The sequence below is a fragment of the Hippocampus bargibanti genome, linkage group LG09, assembly GCF_051943395.1.
Source record: "Hippocampus bargibanti isolate YZ-2025 linkage group LG09, ASM5194339v1, whole genome shotgun sequence".
In the NCBI taxonomy this organism is placed as follows: Eukaryota; Metazoa; Chordata; class Actinopteri; order Syngnathiformes; family Syngnathidae; genus Hippocampus; species Hippocampus bargibanti.
In genome coordinates, this window is record NC_142742.1 from 16468798 (window position 1) to 16489446 (window position 20649).

General features: G+C 43.1%; 1 protein-coding gene across 2 annotated transcripts in view; it reads right to left on the minus strand.

Annotated features, from left to right (window-relative positions):
* Positions 1-20649, minus strand: part of fndc5a (fibronectin type III domain containing 5a) — a 78288-nt gene that overhangs the window by 54143 nt on the left and 3496 nt on the right. For both annotated transcript variants that reach the window (XR_016116059.1, XM_089004967.1), the window contains exon 2: positions 13247-13320. Coding sequence is in view for 1 of the 2 variants with exons in the window: in XM_089004967.1 (XP_088861093.1) it covers positions 13247-13320 (74 nt within the window). In the remaining variant the exon portion in view is untranslated. The remainder of the gene's footprint in view (positions 1-13246; positions 13321-20649) is intronic.

The following is a 20649-nucleotide window of genomic DNA, read 5'->3' on the forward strand; positions in this document are numbered from 1 at the left end:
GTCGGTAACCATCCAGTCATTGATTGCCAAACAATTCAGTGTGTGCCACCAGCCTCACCAAAGTAGGCAGGACTAAAACCCGATGAGGACAAGTATGAATTTCTAGATACAAATCTACAGCTGCTTCAACACTGAAGCGTGGCCATTAAATGAACAGCCACAATTTTAATGTCTGATCAGCCTGGTTACCCTTGAAGAATGCCAATATGTTCACAAAACTATTTCAAGTCATTCTGCCTTCCAGATCATCATAAAAATATCACCTTCATCACCACAGAGTTGTGAGAAGAGCCAAATGTACGAGATCAAATGGAGCTGGCTTGTGTCCCAAACCTTCTGTCAGCTAATGTTAATGTTGCCCCAACATTGGCTGCACTTCAGCACCCCATTACCTTGCTGAGTCTTCTGCTCATTCACTCTCAGCCAGGTTGTAATCACTGGCAGAATCAGCTCGGGAGGCTTAAGTGAAACTGACATGAGAGTACTGCAATCCCATATTTCAAACCAAAACAATTAAATAACATTGCAAGGCTATTTTGTGACCAGTGCAAGTCCAGTGCAAAGTGTAGTCAAACTGTCTAACTTTTTTTATTTATTTAATTGGGGCGGGGGCATGCCTACATATGGGTGCAGTTGGAAATGGGCTTCAGCGGTGTCATGATCTGGTTGGCGACCAACGGGTGGCGCTGTCGGCCCCGCCTGCACCTGCGCAGGTGCCGGTCGTTTCCAATCAGTTACACTCAAAAGGACACCTGGCACGACCATTCGGTGTCGGGTAATTGTTAAATGTCATTGAAGGGGGGGTACTGTCATGATCTGGTTGGCGACCAACGGGTGGCGCTGTCGGCCCCGCCTGCATCTGCACCTACACAGGTGCTGGTCGTCCCGATCAGTGGCGGACTGCCACGTTCGGATTGGCAACCAACGGGTAGCGACGTCAGCCCTGCGTACAGCCTCGCAGGTGCGTTTTAATCAGTGACACTTAACAGGACTCCCGGCACAACTATCCGGTGTCGGTTCGTTGTTTGTTGCATGCTTTGTCTGCAATCGCATGCATTGTATGCTGGGCATGTGTTTATTTAACCTTGGCGGACTTTTACACTTGTTTTTCTTTTGATACTTTTCTTCTGTTCAGATCATTTTGCTGTTTTACATTTTGTTCCTGCTGACCTTTATTTTAATACAATTTGTCAAACAACCACGTGCTCCCTCCTGCCCCGCCTGCACCTGCACAGGTGTCGGTCGTTTCCAATCAGTCACACTCAAAAGGACACCTGGCACGACCATTCGGTGTCGGGTAATTGTTAAATGTCATTGAATGCTGTCAAACACATTGTATGCTGTTCGATGCAATTGTATGCATTGTGTGCAGTGCATGTGTTTGTTTAATCTTGGCGGACTTTTAATCTTGGTTTTCTTTTGATACTTGATGCTGTTCCTGCTGACTTTATTTTAATACAATTTCTCAAATACAACCTCCTGCTCTCTCCTGCCTGCTTTTTGGGATCCGCACCCGCCATCACCACCTTGCAAACCGTGACATGCGCCATTGTGAGCACAGCAGACTTTACCAACACTTGTTCATACAGTACGCAGCACACCGTTAGGGTCTATTTCAAAATAAATTGGAAAGATGTAGAGTAGATGCCTCACTTTTCTTTTAGTTTTTGGTTGGGCGCCATTGTGGCATTGCAGCGACTGACAAGACTTCCAATAAAGCTTGCATATATATAAAGCTTATATATATATATATATATATATATATATATATATATATATATATATATATATATATATATAAGCTTTATATATAATATAATATAATATAATATAATATAATATATATATATAAGCTTTATATATATATATATATATGACTAAGCTTTATATATAATATAATATAATATAATATAATATAATATAATATAATATAATATAATATAATATAATATAATATATATATATAAGCAACCAAAAACTAAAAGAAAAGTGAGGCATCTACTCTACATCTTTCCAATTTATTTTGAAATAGACCCTAACGGTGTGCTGCGTACTGTATGAACAAGTGTTGGTAAAGTATGCTGTGCTCACAATGGCGCATGTCACGGTTTGCAAGGTGGTGATGGCGGGTGCGGATCCCAAAAAGCAGGCAGGAGAGAGCAGGAGGTTGTATTTGAGAAATTGTATTAAAATAAAGTCAGCAGGAACAGCATCAAGATAGCTCAGTTGATAAGGCATCGGTTTGGCATTTGGGAGACGAGGGTTCGAATCCCACTTGTGGCAGTGAAATTGAGCAGAAATGAGCACAATGACATCATCCAGTGTGGGTCCTTGGGCAAGACCCTTCACGCTAATGCCTACCTCATACAATGATGAGAGACAATAAATGGAATGACATGCCGGCTCAGACGTCGCCCGGCCAAACAAGGTCTGCGTCAGGTGCTGGGGAACCAGAGCACCCTGATGAAAAATGGGCTACTGGAACAAAGCGGAGATGGACGAGATGTGATAACATGGCTCTGTTGGAATGCTACTACTCAAGCAACCCTAGTCAGAGGGGTTACATGCGGAGAATGGGGGCTGAATGGTTACTTCGAAACCCACAGTCACGGTTGACCACGAAACAACTAGTAGCTCAGTGTTCCAATATCCACAAACGGCAATTGCTATCACAACTTGAGATTGATGAGGTACAGCACAAATTCCGAGGTGAAGGGCCCCAGGCTGCCACATCACAGGAAGAGGTTCAACCAGAGATTGGGAGGCAAGCCCCAATGAATAATGAGATTGGGAAGCCAGCCCCAATAAATGAAATGCTGAGCGAGGCAGCAAATGACCTGAGAGATAAGATCATGGCAAGAATGAAAACTGGGCAACAAAGGCACCGATTACAACGGCTATGTGAAGTACCACCTGAAAGTCTCATGGAAACTGTGAATGCAGCACTGAGAACGATCCCGACCGGAACGATCACGGAAACCAATGAGCTGATATACACCTCAGCATCAGTGATTCTAGACATGCTTGGCTACAAGAGCAACCATGAGAGCAACCATTACCCACCATGGAAAAGACGGTTGGAGGCTAAGATCAAGGCGGCTCGGAAAGATGTGAGTCAATTGACGGAGACCCAGAGAGGTGTGAATAAAAGGCCAATACCCAAGAGGTACATGCAGATAACCATACCTGAAGCACTCGAAACTGCCAAACAAAGGCTCCAGGCCTTGGCCAGTCGCCTAAAGAGGTACACGAAAGAGAATGAGGCCAGAAGAATAAACAGGCTGTTCGCAACACAACCTGCGAAAGTGTACGCTCAGTGGCAGGGTTCTAACAGCAGAGCAGACCCTCCAAGGCTGGAAACTGAAAGATACTGGAAAGGCATATGGGAGAAGGAGGTCGCACCTAACAGCAGTGCACAATGGCTGGTGACTCTGAAAGAGGAGCACAGCAACCTCCCTGAACAGAACCCAGTTACCATCACAGCGGCAGATATACAAGGACGAGTCTCAGGTATGAAAAACTGGACGGCACCAGGCCCGGATATGGTCCACACCTACTGGCTAAAGAAACTCACAGCTCTCCACGAGCGCCTAGCAGCACAAATGAACCAGCTGCTGATGGATGGGACTCACCCAGGATGGCTAACCGAAGGGCGAACAATCCTGATCATGAAGTATTCCTCAAAGGGTGCAGTTCCTTCCAACTATCGGCCAATAACCTGTCTCTCCACAACATGGAAGCTCATGTCAGGCATCATTGCGGCTAAGATAAGTGGACACATGGATCAATACATGAGCAAAGCACAGAAAGGCATTAGTAGAGATACTAGAGGTGCCAAACATCAGCTGCTGGTTGACAGAACAGTCGCTCAAGACTGCAGGTCCCGACATACCAACCTGTGCACAGCCTGGATTGATTACAAGAAAGCATATGACTCGATGCCACACACATGGATCAATGAATGCTTGGAGTTGTATAAGGTCAACAGGACCCTGAGAGCCTTCGTTGCAAACTCGATGATGATGTGGAAAACCACACTTGAAGCCAATGGCAAGCCACTAACGCAAGTGTCCATCAAATGTGGCATATACCAAGGTGATGCACTCTCCCCACTGCTGTTCTGCATAGGACTGAACCCCCTCAGCCAGATAATCGCCAAGACAGGCTATGGATACCGCCTCAGAAATGGAGCTACGATCAGTCACCTCCTCTACATGGATGACATCAAGCTGTATGCTAAGAGCGAAAGGGACATAGACTCCCTGATCCACACAACCAGGATCTACAGCAGTGATATCGGAATGTCATTCGGGCTGGAGAAATGTAGTCGGATGGTGACTAAGAGGGGCAAGGTAGTCCACACTGAAGGGGTCTCACTCCCTGAAGGAACAATAGCAGACATTGAAAACAGCTACAAGTACCTCGGTATACCACAGGCCAATGGCAACCTCGAATTAGCAACAAGGAAAGCGGCTACGACCAAATACCTCCAGCGGGTGAGGCAAGTCCTCAGAAGCCAGCTCAATGGCAAGAACAAGACCCGGGCAATAAACAGCTATGCCCTGCCAGTGATCAGATACCCTGCAGGAATAATAAGGTGGCCAAAGGAAGAGATTCAGACCACGGATGTTAAGACCCGAAAACTCCTCACCATGCACGGAGGGTTCCATCCCAAGTCCAGCACCCTGAGACTGTACACAAGCCGTAAGGAAGGAGGCCGGGGACTAGTGAGTGTGAGAGCCACTGTCCAGGATGAAACATCCAAGCTCCATGAATACATCAAAGAGAAGGCTCCAACGGATGATGTACTCAGAGAATGTCTCAGTCAATGGGGAACAGAGGATGAGGTGCTGGAAGAGGGACAATCATGGGAGGAAAAGCCCCTACACGGGATGTACCACCGAACCATAGCAGAAGTGGCTGATCTCAAGAAGTCCTATCAGTGGCGAGAGAGGGCTGGCCAAAAGGACAGCACAGAGGCACTCATCCTGGCTGCCCAAGAGCAGGCCCTGAACACCAGAGCCATAGAGGCAGGGATATACCACACCAGACAAGACCCAAGGTGTAGGTTGTGCAAAGAGGCACCTGAGACAATCCAACACGTAACTGCAGGGTGTAAGATGCTGGCAGGGAAAGCCTACATGGAGCGCCATAACCAGGTGGCTGGCATAGTCTACCGAAACATCTGTGCGGAGTATGGACTGGAAACCCCAAGGTCAAAATGGGAAACACCTCCCACGGTGGTGGAGAATGACCGAGCAAAAATCCTGTGGGACTTCCAGATACAGACTGACAAGATGGTAATGGCCAACCAACCAGATATCGTGGTCATAGATAAAGGGGAAAGGAAAGCCGTTGTCGTGGATGTAGCGGTCCCGAGTGATGGGAACATCAGAAAGAAGGAACATGAGAAAATCGAGAAATACCAAGGGCTCAGAGAGGAGCTGGAGAGAGCCTGGAAGGTAAAGGTGACAGTCGTGCCTGTGGTGGTCGGAGCACTTGGGGCAGTGACCCCCAAACTCGACGAGTGGTTGCAACAGATCCCGGGAACAACATCGGATATCTCGGTCCAGAAAAGCGCAGTGCTGGGAACAGCACGGATACTGCGCAGAACCCTCAAGCTTCCTGGCCTCTGGTAGAGGACCCGAGCTGAAATGGCGACAGACACCACCCATGGTGGGTGAGACGAGGATTTATATATATATATATATATATATATATATATATATATATATATATATATAGTGACATTTTTATGATGATCTGGAAGGCAGAATGACTTGAAATAGTTAGAAATTCATACTTGTCCTCATCGGGTTTTCGTCCTGCCTACTTTGGTGAGGCTGGTGGCACACACTGAATTGTTTAACTGGACCCTGAGAGCCTTCTTTGCAAACTCGATGAGGATGTGGAAAAGGACTGATTTATGTGAGTAATAACCGCTGCAGTGTGTCCGGTTAACAGTGTTTTGCCCATGTGATGAAGAATCAGATTTTACTTATTGTACAAGGATGTACAGAACTGCAGCAGCGATGACCTGTGCAATAATACTGTTTCATAGAGGTGTGCTACTTTAATACTTTGCACCTCATAACAACATCTCGTCTGTGGGTGTTGGATCATGAGTGTTATGGAGTTTTTAAAAGGGAGAGGGTCTGAGTGTCTCCACCGGGCCGCTGCTACAGATGGCTCATTAGACAAGCGTTTGAAAGAATCCTCTCTATCAATCTCACTCGACTGCCCTTCATCCTTCTGTCAACACAACACCACCTGCTTTCAGGACACCTGAAAGAAAGAGCAATTCAGTTAACCCATTGACTGCCAGACGTGCAAAAATGTGTCCACTCCAGTCCTTGGAGTTTTTCGTCATTTTCACTCAAATTGCAGGGCCCACAAAATATTGAGTTTTAGGACGTCATAATCATTCAACACAGCGTCAGAAACCCAAGACTCTCTTCTTTCATTAGAAAAAAAACATTTACTTCAAGCTGATTTGGTTCTGGAGATCAGCTGTTAAAATCAGGCCTTTTCAGGCTAAATTTTTCCCATAAAGCCGAGAAAATTAGCTTTTTCTGTAGAGTAGAAAATTGAAGTAGAAAGGTGATAAATGACCATATTTTTAATTTTGAGTGACACCTCAAAAACCTGGACAGTTGTTTACTTCCATGAAACAACAAAAGAAAAAGTTTTTATGACAAAACTATATTTATTTACATCGGATGAAGAACCAGAACTATTTACAGGTGTGTGCGTGAGTTATATACAAGTGCGTGCTTGTGTGTGTGACGTTTTTTTGAACACCGGGATTATGACAGACTATTACAGGAGGAATTTGCCTCGCAAACAAAATAAAACTACCACACATTGGATTGGATGTACCCTTATTCGTCTCGCAGTGGAGAAATTTACATTTCACAGCAGCAAAGTTGTGATAGGAAGAAGAAAGGAAAGAAAGAAGTCAAAAAACTAAACTCGGGAGCTGCTGGAAAGGCAGCCACTCTTGCGGCGCCATTTTGAAGTTAAGCCATTAATTCTTCATCACTTGCTGTACTCTCTTCGAAGCAGTTCTAGATGAAAGAGGAGAGGATCAAAGCGTCCTTTTCAGCAGTGGGCATCAGGGATGTCATGGTAGAATGTGCACGTCTACGACAAGCTAAATGTTGAAAGCAAACATGAATGCACATCAGGACTTCGGGGTGGGTGGCCTCTCCTCCTGCTTTTACTGGTTCGTCGCAGTTCGGGTGACGTATCACAACTGCCACTCATCAAAGGAATCTGTATCCGGCTCAGAGTCACCCGGCAGATCACACTCTCTTCGTGTTGCCAGTCAAATACTGTGCCAGCGTAGAGTGATTGTAATTGTGACTAAAATGCTTCGCCATGTTCGCCGCTCTGTCCTAGATTAAAATATTGAAAAGAAGACCCACCTCTCCCATGTTCTTCACAGGGCGATTGGAGGCTGCATTTTTTTGGGCAATGCGCAACTATTGCCCCCTCTGGGAGGGAAATATATGACCTACATAATTTAAAGCAGATTCTTTACTTACAGACAGTGTAGTTGTTCAAATACCTGACATGTTTCGGCGTCTCCTTCCGCCTTCGCTACAGAAATCGCTGGGAGGAAAAGCCCCTACACGGGATGTACCACCGAACCATAGCAGAAGTGGCTGATCTCAAGAAGTCCTATCAGTGGCGAGAGAGGGCTGGCCAAAAGGACAGCACAGAGGCACTCATCCTGGCTGCCCAAGAGCAGGCCCTGAACACCAGAGCCATAGAGGCAGGGATATACCACACCAGACAAGACCCAAGGTGTAGGTTGTGCAAAGAGGCACCTGAGACAATCCAACACGTAACTGCAGGGTGTAAGATGCTGGCAGGGAAAGCCTACATGGAGCGCCATAACCAGGTGGCTGGCATAGTCTACCGAAACATCTGTGCGGAGTATGGACTGGAAACCCCAAGGTCAAAATGGGAAACACCTCCCACGGTGGTGGAGAATGACCGAGCAAAAATCCTGTGGGACTTCCAGATACAGACTGACAAGATGGTAATGGCCAACCAACCAGATATCGTGGTCATAGATAAAGGGGAAAGGAAAGCCGTTGTCGTGGATGTAGCGGTCCCGAGTGATGGGAACATCAGAAAGAAGGAACATGAGAAAATCGAGAAATACCAAGGGCTCAGAGAGGAGCTGGAGAGAGCCTGGAAGGTAAAGGTGACAGTCGTGCCTGTGGTGGTCGGAGCACTTGGGGCAGTGACCCCCAAACTCGACGAGTGGTTGCAACAGATCCCGGGAACAACATCGGATATCTCGGTCCAGAAAAGCGCAGTGCTGGGAACAGCACGGATACTGCGCAGAACCCTCAAGCTTCCTGGCCTCTGGTAGAGGACCCGAGCTGAAATGGCGACAGACACCACCCATGGTGGGTGAGACGAGGATTTATATATATATATATATATATATATATATATATATATATATATATATATTTATATATATATAGATATAAATAGTTAGAAATTCATACTTGTCCTCATCGGGTTTTAGTCCTGCCTACTTTGGTGAGGCTGGTGGCACACACTGAATTGTTTAACTGGACCCTGAGAGCCTTCTTTGCAAACTCGATGAGGATGTGGAAAAGGACTGATTTATGTGAGTAATAACCACTGCAGTGTGTCCGGTTAACAGTGTTTTGCCCATGTGATGAAGAATCAGATTTTACTTATTGTACAAGGATGTACAGAACTGCAGCAGCGATGACCTGTGCAATAATACTGTTTCATAGAGGTGTGCTACTTTAATACTTTGCACCTCATAACAACATCTCGTCTGTGGGTGTTGGATCATGAGTGTTATGGAGTTTTTAAAAGGGAGAGGGTCTGAGTGTCTCCACCGGGCCGCTGCTACAGATGGCTCATTAGACAAGCGTTTGAAAGAATCATCTCTATCAATCTCACTCGACTGCCCTTCATCCTTCTGTCAACACAACACCACCTGCTTTCAGGACACCTGAAAGAAAGAGCAATTCAGTTAACCCATTGACTGCCAGACGTGCAAAAATGTGTCCACTCCAGTCCTTGGAGTTTTTCGTCATTTTCACTCAAATTGCAGGGCCCACAAAATATTGAGTTTTAGGACGTCATAATCATTCAACACAGCGTCAGAAACCCAAGACTCTCTTCTTTCATTAGAAAAAAAACATTTACTTCAAGCTGATTTGGTTCTGGAGATCAGCTGTTAAAATCAGGCCTTTTCAGGCTAAATTTTTCCCATAAAGCCGAGAAAATTAGCTTTTTCTGTAGAGTAGAAAATTGAAGTAGAAAGGTGATAAATGACCATATTTTTAATTTTGAGTGACACCTCAAAAACCTGGACAGTTATTTACTTCCATGAAACAACAAAAGAAAAAGTTTTTATGACAAAACTATATTTATTTACATCGGATGAAGAACCAGAACTATTTACAGGTGTGTGCGTGAGTTATATACAAGTGCGTGCTTGTGTGTGTGACGTTTTTTTGAACACCGGGATTATGACAGACTATTACAGGAGGAATTTGCCTCGCAAACAAAATAAAACTACCACACATTGGATTGGATGTACCCTTATTCGTCTCGCAGTGGAGAAATTTACATTTCACAGCAGCAAAGTTGTGATAGGAAGAAGAAAGGAAAGAAAGAAGTCAAAAAACTAAACTCGGGAGCTGCTGGAAAGGCAGCCACTCTTGCGGCGCCATTTTGAAGTTAAGCCATTAATTCTTCAGCACTTGCTGTACTCTCTTCGAAGCAGTTCTAGATGAAAGAGGAGAGGATCAAAGCGTCCTTTTCAGCAGTGGGCATCAGGGATGTCATGGTAGAATGTGCACGTCTACGACAAGCTAAATGTTGAAAGCAAACATGAATGCACATCAGGACTTCGGGGTGGGTGGCCTCTCCTCCTGCTTTTACTGGTTCGTCGCAGTTCGGGTGACGTATCACAACTGCCACTCATCAAAGGAATCTGTATCCGGCTCAGAGTCACCCGGCAGATCACACTCTCTTCGTGTTGCCAGTCAAATACTGTGCCAGCGTAGAGTGATTGTAATTGTGACTAAAATGCTTCGCCATGTTCGCCGCTCTGTCCTAGATTAAAATATTGAAAAGAAGACCCACCTCTCCCATGTTCTTCACAGGGCGATTGGAGGCTGCATTTTTTTGGGCAATGCGCAACTATTGCCCCCTCTGGGAGGGAAATATATGACCTACATAATTTAAAGCAGATTCTTTACTTACAGACAGTGTAGTTGTTCAAATACCTGACATGTTTCGGCGTCTCCTTCCGCCTTCGCTACAGAAATCGCCATCAGCATATATCATATCATCCTCAGTTCTGAAATTCAAACACAAGAGTTGTTATGCGTCGTTTGGAACAGATAGGGATTGTTTGTCAGCATTTTTTGGGCCACGACATTCATCAACACAATGTGGGACGCCAGCACTGTTTTTTTGCTTCATGAATGTGCTACATTGCGAAAAATGAGAATTTATTTGTGCATTTTTTAAGAGGTTTGTGTATATGTTCGCACATCTCCTTTGCGTTGTCGAAAGAATCGTTGAATCTAAATTGATTGAGCGAGAGTGTTTTGTCTCTCCCATACATAAGTCTGTGACGAAAACATCAAAATAAAATACAAGATTTCATGCAATGTGTTCTATTATGTGGTTGAGACAAAAATAGGTTAAACACACATTAGACCATGAACAGAAAACAGTAGGCCTTTAACATATTGCTTGGCAATGTAAAATCTTATCGGGAGGCCTCAGGGTTAGGGACAGTAAAACGCTTCTGCTTTTAATTTCTCCTTAAATTCAACTGAACAGTGCCACAGATGTTTGCTGGCTAAACGATTTGAAAAATTACATTCTCAAGTTATTGACTCTTCTGAAAGAGATATTCTTTGATGATCCAAGTGCCATACAAGTACTGAGGAACTTTTTAATGGGCCGGTACAGGTGGCCACAATCTTTTCTGGAATGGAGATAAGAAAGCTTAATGACGAGGACAACGAGGTCATTGTCTTACCTTAAATAGTGGCAGTGCAGCAATGTATTGATTTACTGTCATTTTATGACTTCAGCGTTATATTTGTCTTCTATCTTTCCCTGTGCAATTACTAAAATTGAGGCAGTTAAAGATGTGGGCACAGAGGTGACCTGCCTGCCGCATTCATAAATCAATTTATTCCATGAAAATGACACGCTGCTTATATTATCGACACTTTGTGTGGCTCTTTCGAGTTTATTTGACTTTTTTTCCCCTCTCCTCGCATACCTGCTATGACTTGCATGCGCACTGTCTTCAGGCTATAACCAAGGCAGTGTATCAAGCCTTTCACTGACACATAAAGTCCCAGCTTGCGAATGTGATGCTGATTAAATGGCTCTGACTGAAATGGGTCCCCTGAGATAGGTTTGACTGGCAAAGAGCCAGCAGGGCCACGTTGCCTCTTTGCTTCTATAATAATCAGCATATTTTAAAACTCCCTTACACCATTATATGTGTCCCTCACTACTTTTATGTCACAACCATTCAGCCTTTTTGGGTTATGCGCCAGGGTAACAGAAAAGAGCAATCCGTTAAATTTAACTTTTGAACTTGAAACAATTATCATTCAAAATAAGTTGCGGTCGAACTTCTGAATTTGACACTTTGGACGCAATCTCCTCACAGTGTATCATCACATCATTTCTGATCATTTTTAATGGGCAATCCTTGAGTTCTGACTTTTCTTCTTCTTACCTTGGATCACCAAGAAGAAAATACATCCTTTTTTTGATGAACACAAGGGAAAAGTAATGAAAGGAAACCAAAATCAGTTTGGAATTATTTAGTAAGATTTTATGGACAAAATATGATCAACATCAGTCCGTGATTCTGAGATTTTTTTTTCGGCAAGCAGAGAAGGCTTTGCAGGGCTTGATGGTCCGTCACTGCAGAGCACTATGAGGAAATTAAAGAGAGGGAATTTGGGGGTACCAAAAGTAGACCGATGATGAGTCCTTACAGAGGAGATTAAACTTTTTGGGTATAAATAAGCCTCTGTTATTTTTGTATTACGTATAAACGTTTTGTGTAAACACATTTCAAGCAATGTTGGGTACCAAACATAGACTCAAGAATGTCACTGCTGTACCCCTCTGTTCTCGATCCAAAAATATTATCTCTTCTGTTCTTATTTTTATAAGCGAATGGTTGTTTGTCTCTGTGTGGTCTTTTTTTGTGCCCTGCGACTGGCAGGCAACCTTTTCAGGATGTACCCTACCTACTACCTAAAGACAACTAGGATGGGCTCCATCAATCCCGCAATCCCTGTGAGCATAAACTGATTCGAAAATGGACAAATAGCCGCAAATGATTGCAATTATGATCTGCTGTGGATACTTACTTTCTAGTCCTGTACAAAAAGGAGCTGCTTGAACAAAAAGAATCAACTTGTTCCTGTGGGATTATGGTTGCGTTTCCAACGCAAATGAAATGAGTTAGAGGCTTTGAATCTGAAAATGGAATATGTGGCCAGTAATGCAGCCAACACAATTTTGGATTACCCTCTCACACGTTTCGAACCACTTATTTACAAGAAAGGAAAGAAAGAAGTCAAAAAACTAAACTCGGGAGCTGCTGGAAAGGCAGCCACTCTTGCGGCGCCATTTTGAAGTTAAGCCATTAATTCTTCAGCACTTGCTGTACTCTCTTCGAAGCAGTTCTAGATGAAAGAGGAGAGGATCAAAGCGTCCTTTTCAGCAGTGGGCATCAGGGATGTCATGGTAGAATGTGCACGTCTACGACAAGCTAAATGTTGAAAGCAAACATGAATGCACATCAGGACTTCGGGGTGGGTGGCCTCTCCTCCTGCTTTTACTGGTTCGTCGCAGTTCGGGTGACGTATCACAACTGCCACTCATCAAAGGAATCTGTATCCGGCTCAGAGTCACCCGGCAGATCACACTCTCTTCGTGTTGCCAGTCAAATACTGTGCCAGCGTAGAGTGATTGTAATTGTGACTAAAATGCTTCGCCATGTTCGCCGCTCTGTCCTAGATTAAAATATTGAAAAGAAGACCCACCTCTCCCATGTTCTTCACAGGGCGATTGGAGGCTGCATTTTTTGGGGCAATGCGCAACTATTGCCCCCTCTGGGAGGGAAATATATGACCTACATAATTTAAAGCAGATTCTTTACTTACAGACAGTGTAGGTGTTCAAATACCTGACATGTTTCGGCGTCTCCTTCCGCCTTCGCTACAGAACTCGCCATCAGCATATATCATATCATCCTCAGTTCTGAAATTCAAACACAAGAGTTGTTATGCGTCGTTTGGAACAGATAGGGATTGTTTGTCAGCATTTTTTTGGCCACGACATTCATCAACACAATGTGGGACGCCAGCACTGTTTTTTTGCTTCATGAATGTGCTACATTGCGAAAAATGAGAATTTATTTGTGCATTTTTTAAGAGGTTTGTGTATATGTTCGCACATCTCCTTTGCGTTGTCGAAAGAATCGTTGAATCTAAATTGATTGAGCGAGAGTGTTTTGTCTCTCCCATACATAAGTCTGTGACGAAAACATCAAAATAAAATACAAGATTTCATGCAATGTGTTCTATTATGTGGTTGAGACAAAAATAGGTTAAACACACATTAGACCATGAACAGAAAACAGTAGGCCTTTAACATATTGCTTGGCAATGTAAAATCTTATCGGGAGGCCTCAGGGTTAGGGACAGTAAAACGCTTCTGCTTTTAATTTCTCCTTAAATTCAACTGAACAGTGCCACAGATGTTTGCTGGCTAAACGATTTGAAAAATTACATTCTCAAGTTATTGACTCTTCTGAAAGAGATATTCTTTGATGATCCAAGTGCCATACAAGTACTGAGGAACTTTTTAATGGGCCGGTACAGGTGGCCACAATCTTTTCTGGAATGGAGATAAGAAAGCTTAATGACGAGGACAACGAGGTCATTGTCTTACCTTAAATAGTGGCAGTGCAGCAATGTATTGATTTACTGTCATTTTATGACTTCAGCGTTATATTTGTCTTCTATCTTTCCCTGTGCAATTACTAAAATTGAGGCAGTTAAAGATGTGGGCACAGAGGTGACCTGCCTGCCGCATTCATAAATCAATTTATTCCATGAAAATGACACGCTGCTTATATTATCGACACTTTGTGTGGCTCTTTCGAGTTTATTTGACTTTTTTTCCCCTCTCCTCGCATACCTGCTATGACTTGCATGCGCACTGTCTTCAGGCTATAACCACGGCAGTGTATCAAGCCTTTCACTGACACATAAAGTCCCAGCTTGCGAATGTGATGCTGATTAAATGGCTCTGACTGAAATGGGTCCCCTGAGATAGGTTTGACTGGCAAAGAGCCAGCAGGGCCACGTTGCCTCTTTGCTTCTATAATAATCAGCGTATTTTAAAACTCCCTTACACCATTATATGTGTCCCTCACTACTTTTATGTCACAACCATTCAGCCTTTTTGGGTTATGCGCCAGGGTAACAGCAAAGAGCAATCCGTTAAATTTAACTTTTGAACTTGAAACAATTATCATTCAAAATAAGTTGCGGTCGAACTTCTGAATTTGACACTTTGGACGCAATCTCCTCACAGTGTATCATCACATCATTTCTGATCATTTTTAATGTGCAATCCTTGAGTTCTGACTTTTCTTCTTCTTACCTTGGATCACCAAGAAGAAAATACATCCTTTTTTTGATGAACACAAGGGAAAAGTAATGAAAGGAAACCAAAATCAGTTTGGAATTATTTAGTAAGATTTTATGGACAAAATATGATCAACATCAGTCCGTGATTCTGAGATTTTCTTTTCGGCAAGCAGAGAAGGCTTTGCAGGGCTTGATGGTCCCTCACTGCAGAGCACTATGAGGAAATTAAAGAGAGGGAATTTGGGGGTACCAAAAGTAGACCGATGATGAGTCCTTACAGAGGAGATTAAACTTTTTGGGTATAAATAAGCCTCTGTTATTTTTGTATTACGTATAAACGTTTTGTGTAAACACATTTCAAGCAATGTTGGGTACCAAACATAGACTCAAGAATGTCACTGCTGTACCCCTCTGTTCTCGATCCAAAAATATTATCTCTTCTGTTCTTATTTTTATAAGCGAATGGTTGTTTGTCTCTGTGTGGTCTTTTTTTGTGCCCTGCGACTGGCAGGCAACCATTTCAGGATGTACCCTACCTACTACCTAAAGACAACTAGGATGGGCTCCATCAATCCCGCAATCCCTGTGAGCATAAACTGATTCGAAAATGGACAAATAGCCGCAAATGATTGCAATTATGATCTGCTGTGGATACTTACTTTCTAGTCCTGTACAAAAAGGAGCTGCTTGAACAAAAAGAATCAACTTGTTCCTGTGGGATTATGGTTGCGTTTCCAACACAAATGAAATGAGTTAGAGGCTTTGAATCTGAAAATGGAATATGTGGCCAGTAATGCAGCCAACACAATTTTGGATTACCCTCTCACACGTTTCGAACCACTTATTTACTCTCTTACCCACAACTGAATTTCTTTTGCTCATATACGTAAAAAAAAAAAAGCAATCATGTTTTAGTGCAGTACTTGTCTATAAAAGCGTTGAAGTGCCTGGTGTCAAACATACAGCCTGTGGGACAGATTGTGCCCCATATAAGGTTTAAGGTAACTTTTGAATGCATGAAAAACCAACACTAGATTTTCATTTTCCGACTTATCCCAGCCAACTTTGGGCAGGGTGTCAACCTGAACCGGTTACCTAGCAATCACATTTTGCTGGAGCTAGAATTGAAACAGATACCTCTGCATTGTGAAGTCAATGTGCTACTCTCTTTGAAGGGCCGCTCTCTTTGTTCATAATGTATTGTTTTATTGTTGTATACCTGTACAGTGAGACCTCAGCTTACGAACACCTTATCTTACGAACTTTTCATCTTACGAACGTCAAATTTATAAAAATTAAACCTTGAAATACCCACTATTTTCATGATACACACCCACCACGGCTGGTGGAGTAATCTTCGGCGGAAGAACACTAAAGCACACGACCTTCGGATCTGGCGGAGTGATGTTCGACGGAAGCACACGACCGAACTGCACTCCAGCCGGCACTACTTTCCACACCCACTCTCATTGAATGCACATGTCGATCGCCTCCCTTGGAGCTTTTTGCTGATAATTTTACTATTATGGGACCAAAAAAAAACACCGCAGGCTCGTCTTCAGCCCAAGAAGACACAAAATAAAATCACCGTCGCTGAGAAGAAGGAGATAATTGAAAAACACGAACGAGGTGTGCGTTTGTGTGATTTAGTGGCCGAGCACGGCTATGCTAAATCAACCATTGCTACCATTCTCCTGAACAGAGAAGCCATCAAAGGTGTGTCTGTTGCAAAAGGTGTTTCTGTGCTCTCGAAGCGTCGGTCTCGGGCAAGCGAAGAAGTTGAAAAACTTCTGTTAATTTGGATTAACGAAAAGCAGCTATCCGGCGACAGCGTGAGTAAAGCTATTTTATGCGAGAAAGCACGGCTAATTCACGCCGATATCATCATGTGCCAACCTAGAAGTTCGGCGCTTATTGAGGATTTTAAAGCCAGCAACGGATGGTTCGAGAACATATGAGGGCGAGGAGGAGGAGATGGCTGCAGCATCAAGTGAGCTCAAAAAGGCAATGTTGGCAAAGTGGAATGATGTGCAGGCTTTTACCGAACAGTTCCATCCAGAAAAGACTGTGGCTAGGACAATCATCAACATGATGATCGTCCAGACCAGAAAGCAACAGGTGTCAATTAAGAGGTAATCAGCAAAAATGATGAGGAGTCTCCAAAGAAGCAGAGAAGAGAAGCCACACCAGAGTTTAAGTTACCAACAGTCCTTCAATAAGCCATCAACGACCATCATAAAGGTAAATAAAACTTTATTTTACAGCACAGTTTATTTCTTTAATTACAGTCCTCATGTAATGTGCCTCTCTTTCCAAATAGCAATTCCCTCTGACCTTCGACCTCCAACACCATTCCATCAAGCCACCAATGACCATCACAAATGTAAATAAAGTGACTTTATTATACAGTGCAGTGTATTTCTTTCATTACAATACAATAGCACATTTATTATACATAGAATAAGGTATGTTGTGTGTAGTTTTAAGGCTTATTTAGTTGAAAAGTATATTTTATGGAAACCCGGGAATGGATTATTCCCATTTTAATGGTTTCCTATGGGAATTTTTTTTTTCTGATACACACTTTTTGGCTTACACACTCTGTTTGGGAACCAATTAAGTTCGTAAGCTGAGGTCTCACTGTATATGATATTCGCTCCGTGAACAGTACTGTGTTGAGAGCGATTATAGCTTTTAAGTGATTTATTAGTACAGTTGGTTTGAGTTGAGTCTTTCAGTCGTATTGATGAGCAATTCAAAAATGTCACAAGTGTTCATGAGCAAAAACATTTCAACACTAACTTTGAACATTTGCCGCCCAACATTGCAATTTGTGTGACAGCAGTACCTGACTTAAAAGCATTATATTTATGATATATTTATTTTGACTATTTCTAGAATTTGTACAAAGCAAAAAACAAATCACATTGGGTGAGATTCCTGTCTTTCCTGTTGACAATGATGAGACACTGTGTGGTTCTCCACGGCAGTCTCTCAGCAGAGACTCCATCTCCTCCACCACAACCCTCCCCGGGGATGCCATCACACCCACGATGTCTCAGTTACCTCGATTCTCCCTCCCATCACCGTGGAAACCCATCAAACTGTTCCCAGCGGGCGTTGATCGCGAGCACGATTCAGCCATTAACACCGTATTATCACCTCCGTTAATGGAGTCATTTAGCTTCTTCACATTTCTTTGAACGCTAATTAGCTTCTGCACCGATGAAGTTGAATAACCAACATGTTCAGGATTGAAACACTTCGTCAGAAAAGGATCTTTTAAGCAGCAATGAAGCAACACAGCTTCTCAGCAACAATCAATTTTTGGATGCTAATTTCAGCGAGTTACAGTTATTTATGTAGTTATTTATTCGTTCATTTCTTCTCGGATGAACTTGTCATTTACTTTTCTGTTTTATTGCTCATTTAGTCAAAAGTATTGTTTTCCAGAAATCCATCCTTTTCTGCTCTTCTAAGACAACACTTCCTGCTTTGCAAATCACCTCACCTGATCCCTACAGAGACATTGTTTTGTTTACCACATTTGTTTGAGATTTCTCACCAGGGATTCTTTTCTTCACACACTGCTCTGCTTAGAAATTTAGGAAATTGTATCCATGGTAATACCACTCTTTGAATGTAAGCACTTTCTATCTACTGGTATGCCTAGAACATCTACCAGAACAATCGAATCACAATATCTTGTAATGTCTGTGTAGGCTCTCGGTCGTACAGGAGTGGTCATCTGTACTGCTTTGAAGGTGTCGGACATTTCGCTCCTCATCTAAAGAGATTCGTCAGAAAATTAAAGTTGTGCTGATAACACAGGGCCTGTATCCCTAATAGACATATGTGGCCGTGCCAGACCTCTGCTCTGATAGGTCCCTGTGCCGTCCCCAAAGGTTGGGGGAGAAGTAGGCCGCTCCCTGAAGCCAATCTGATTACATCTATTGTTCTACCCCTGGCTCTCATGTAACATCATTAGCCAATCTGATTACCTCTAAATTTGTATACCATGCCGCTGGTTTACCTCATGAACATGACTAAGCCTACATGGTATGAGGGTAATACAGTTTTATACAAAAAAGTTACTGTTTGTAAGTACAGTAAAGTCTCGTTATATCGATATTCAAGGGAGCCCGAAAAAATATCGATATAACCGGGACTATCGATATATCCGACCCTGTTTGCATGTAATTTTCTCCGTGCGTGCATAGAAATAGTATCGATATAACTATAACTATCGATATATCCGATATCGATATAACGAGACTTTACTGTACTGTTACAAATTTGTGATGTGTTAGTCTGCGTGTGTGTGCATATGTGTGTGTGTGTACATGTGTGCGTGTGTGTCTGCGTATGTGTGTGTGTGTGTGTGTGTGTGTGTGTGTGTGTGTGCGCGTGTGCGTGTGTGTGTGTGTGTGTGTGTGTGTGTGCGTGTGTGCGCGTGTGTCTGTGTATGTGAGTGTGTGTGTGTGTGTGTGCGCGCACGCGTGTGTCCGTATGTGTGCATGTGTGTGTAGGTGTGTGTGTAATGCCCTTGCCATTCGTTGTCTTGTGATTGATTGATTGTGCCTTCCATGCCAAGAGTATGTCGCTCCCAATCACCTCATGTATTTAACATTTTTTCTAATTATGTCTTCTCACCAGTTCGTTCTACCTCATCATCACATATGAGTGCTCCTTCTCATGTGTGTGTGTGCGTGTGTGTGTGTGTGTGTGTGTGTGTGTGTGTGTGTGTGTGTGTGTGTGTGTGTGTGTGTGTGTGTGTGTGTGTGTGTGTGTGTTTTCGTGTGCGCGTGAGTGTGTGAGAAAGCGTTCGTGTGTGCGCGCGCGCGCGTGTGTGCGTGCGTGCGTCTGTGCGTCCGTGTATTAGTGAATTCATTGAATGTCAGGCTTGTTTATTGTGGCTGTCTGCATGCTAAGTGGAGGTCAACAGCACCCCCTGTCCAGCATCTGGAGTAATACAATTGGGACATCACCTAATTGTGCCAAGCTGCCTTTGAGTGTGCTTATATTTTATTTTCCTCAGACACATTTTCACCACTCTATGTTAATTAGAGAGGAATGCCAACATTGCAGAAAAAAACATCCTGAAATTACTCTTGGGAAGTGAATCTCAACGCACCTCGCCACTCTGGCTTTGTGACATACCTCTCCTTAGGAAAGTTAAACTGCATTTTGTGTTTGTTTGCCTGGGGGGAGCTAAAAATAGAACATCTTGATGTGGCGAAAAGGATAATAAAGTCACTGTGCAGTCATATTTTTGTCATATTTTTGTTACCAAACACACAAACATACAAACGCACACACACACCTTCATTACCATACAATACAATACAATACAAAACCTGTACATTTATATAATGCTTTCACAACAGCTGCAGCTGTAACTAAGTGCTTTACAAAACAGTTAACACTGAATAAAAATGATATGACACAACACATAACATAAAACACGGACTGTCAAGCAAATCTTAACCACTTTAACCACATTCGCTCGGTTGTTTGAAGCAACTCTAAATGAAAGAGGAAAGAATCAAAGTTCCATTACATGCATGCACAAACTGTGCAAACATCTGCTACATCTCATTTAAAAGAGAGGCTGTAGCGTTCATTGACAAAAAAAAACACGAAAAAACAAAATACATTGGTCATGTCCCATGGAAATCTGCTTCAATTCTAAGCGCAGGCTCTCAGTTCCAAAAACACAACATATCCACATCATTCTAAATAACATTGAAAACCAATATTGTGTCAAATGTTGCCCTTTAGGCATCCATTGCAACGTGGTCATCCTGCGCAAGGGGAATTCTTTCATCCGCTGCCCCTTCTCAAGGCTGCTCGTTTTTCTTCAGATGGATTTTGTGGGTTTTTCCTAGCCCTCCTGGGGCTTACAGTCAGGGGATGTCATGAATACTTGTCA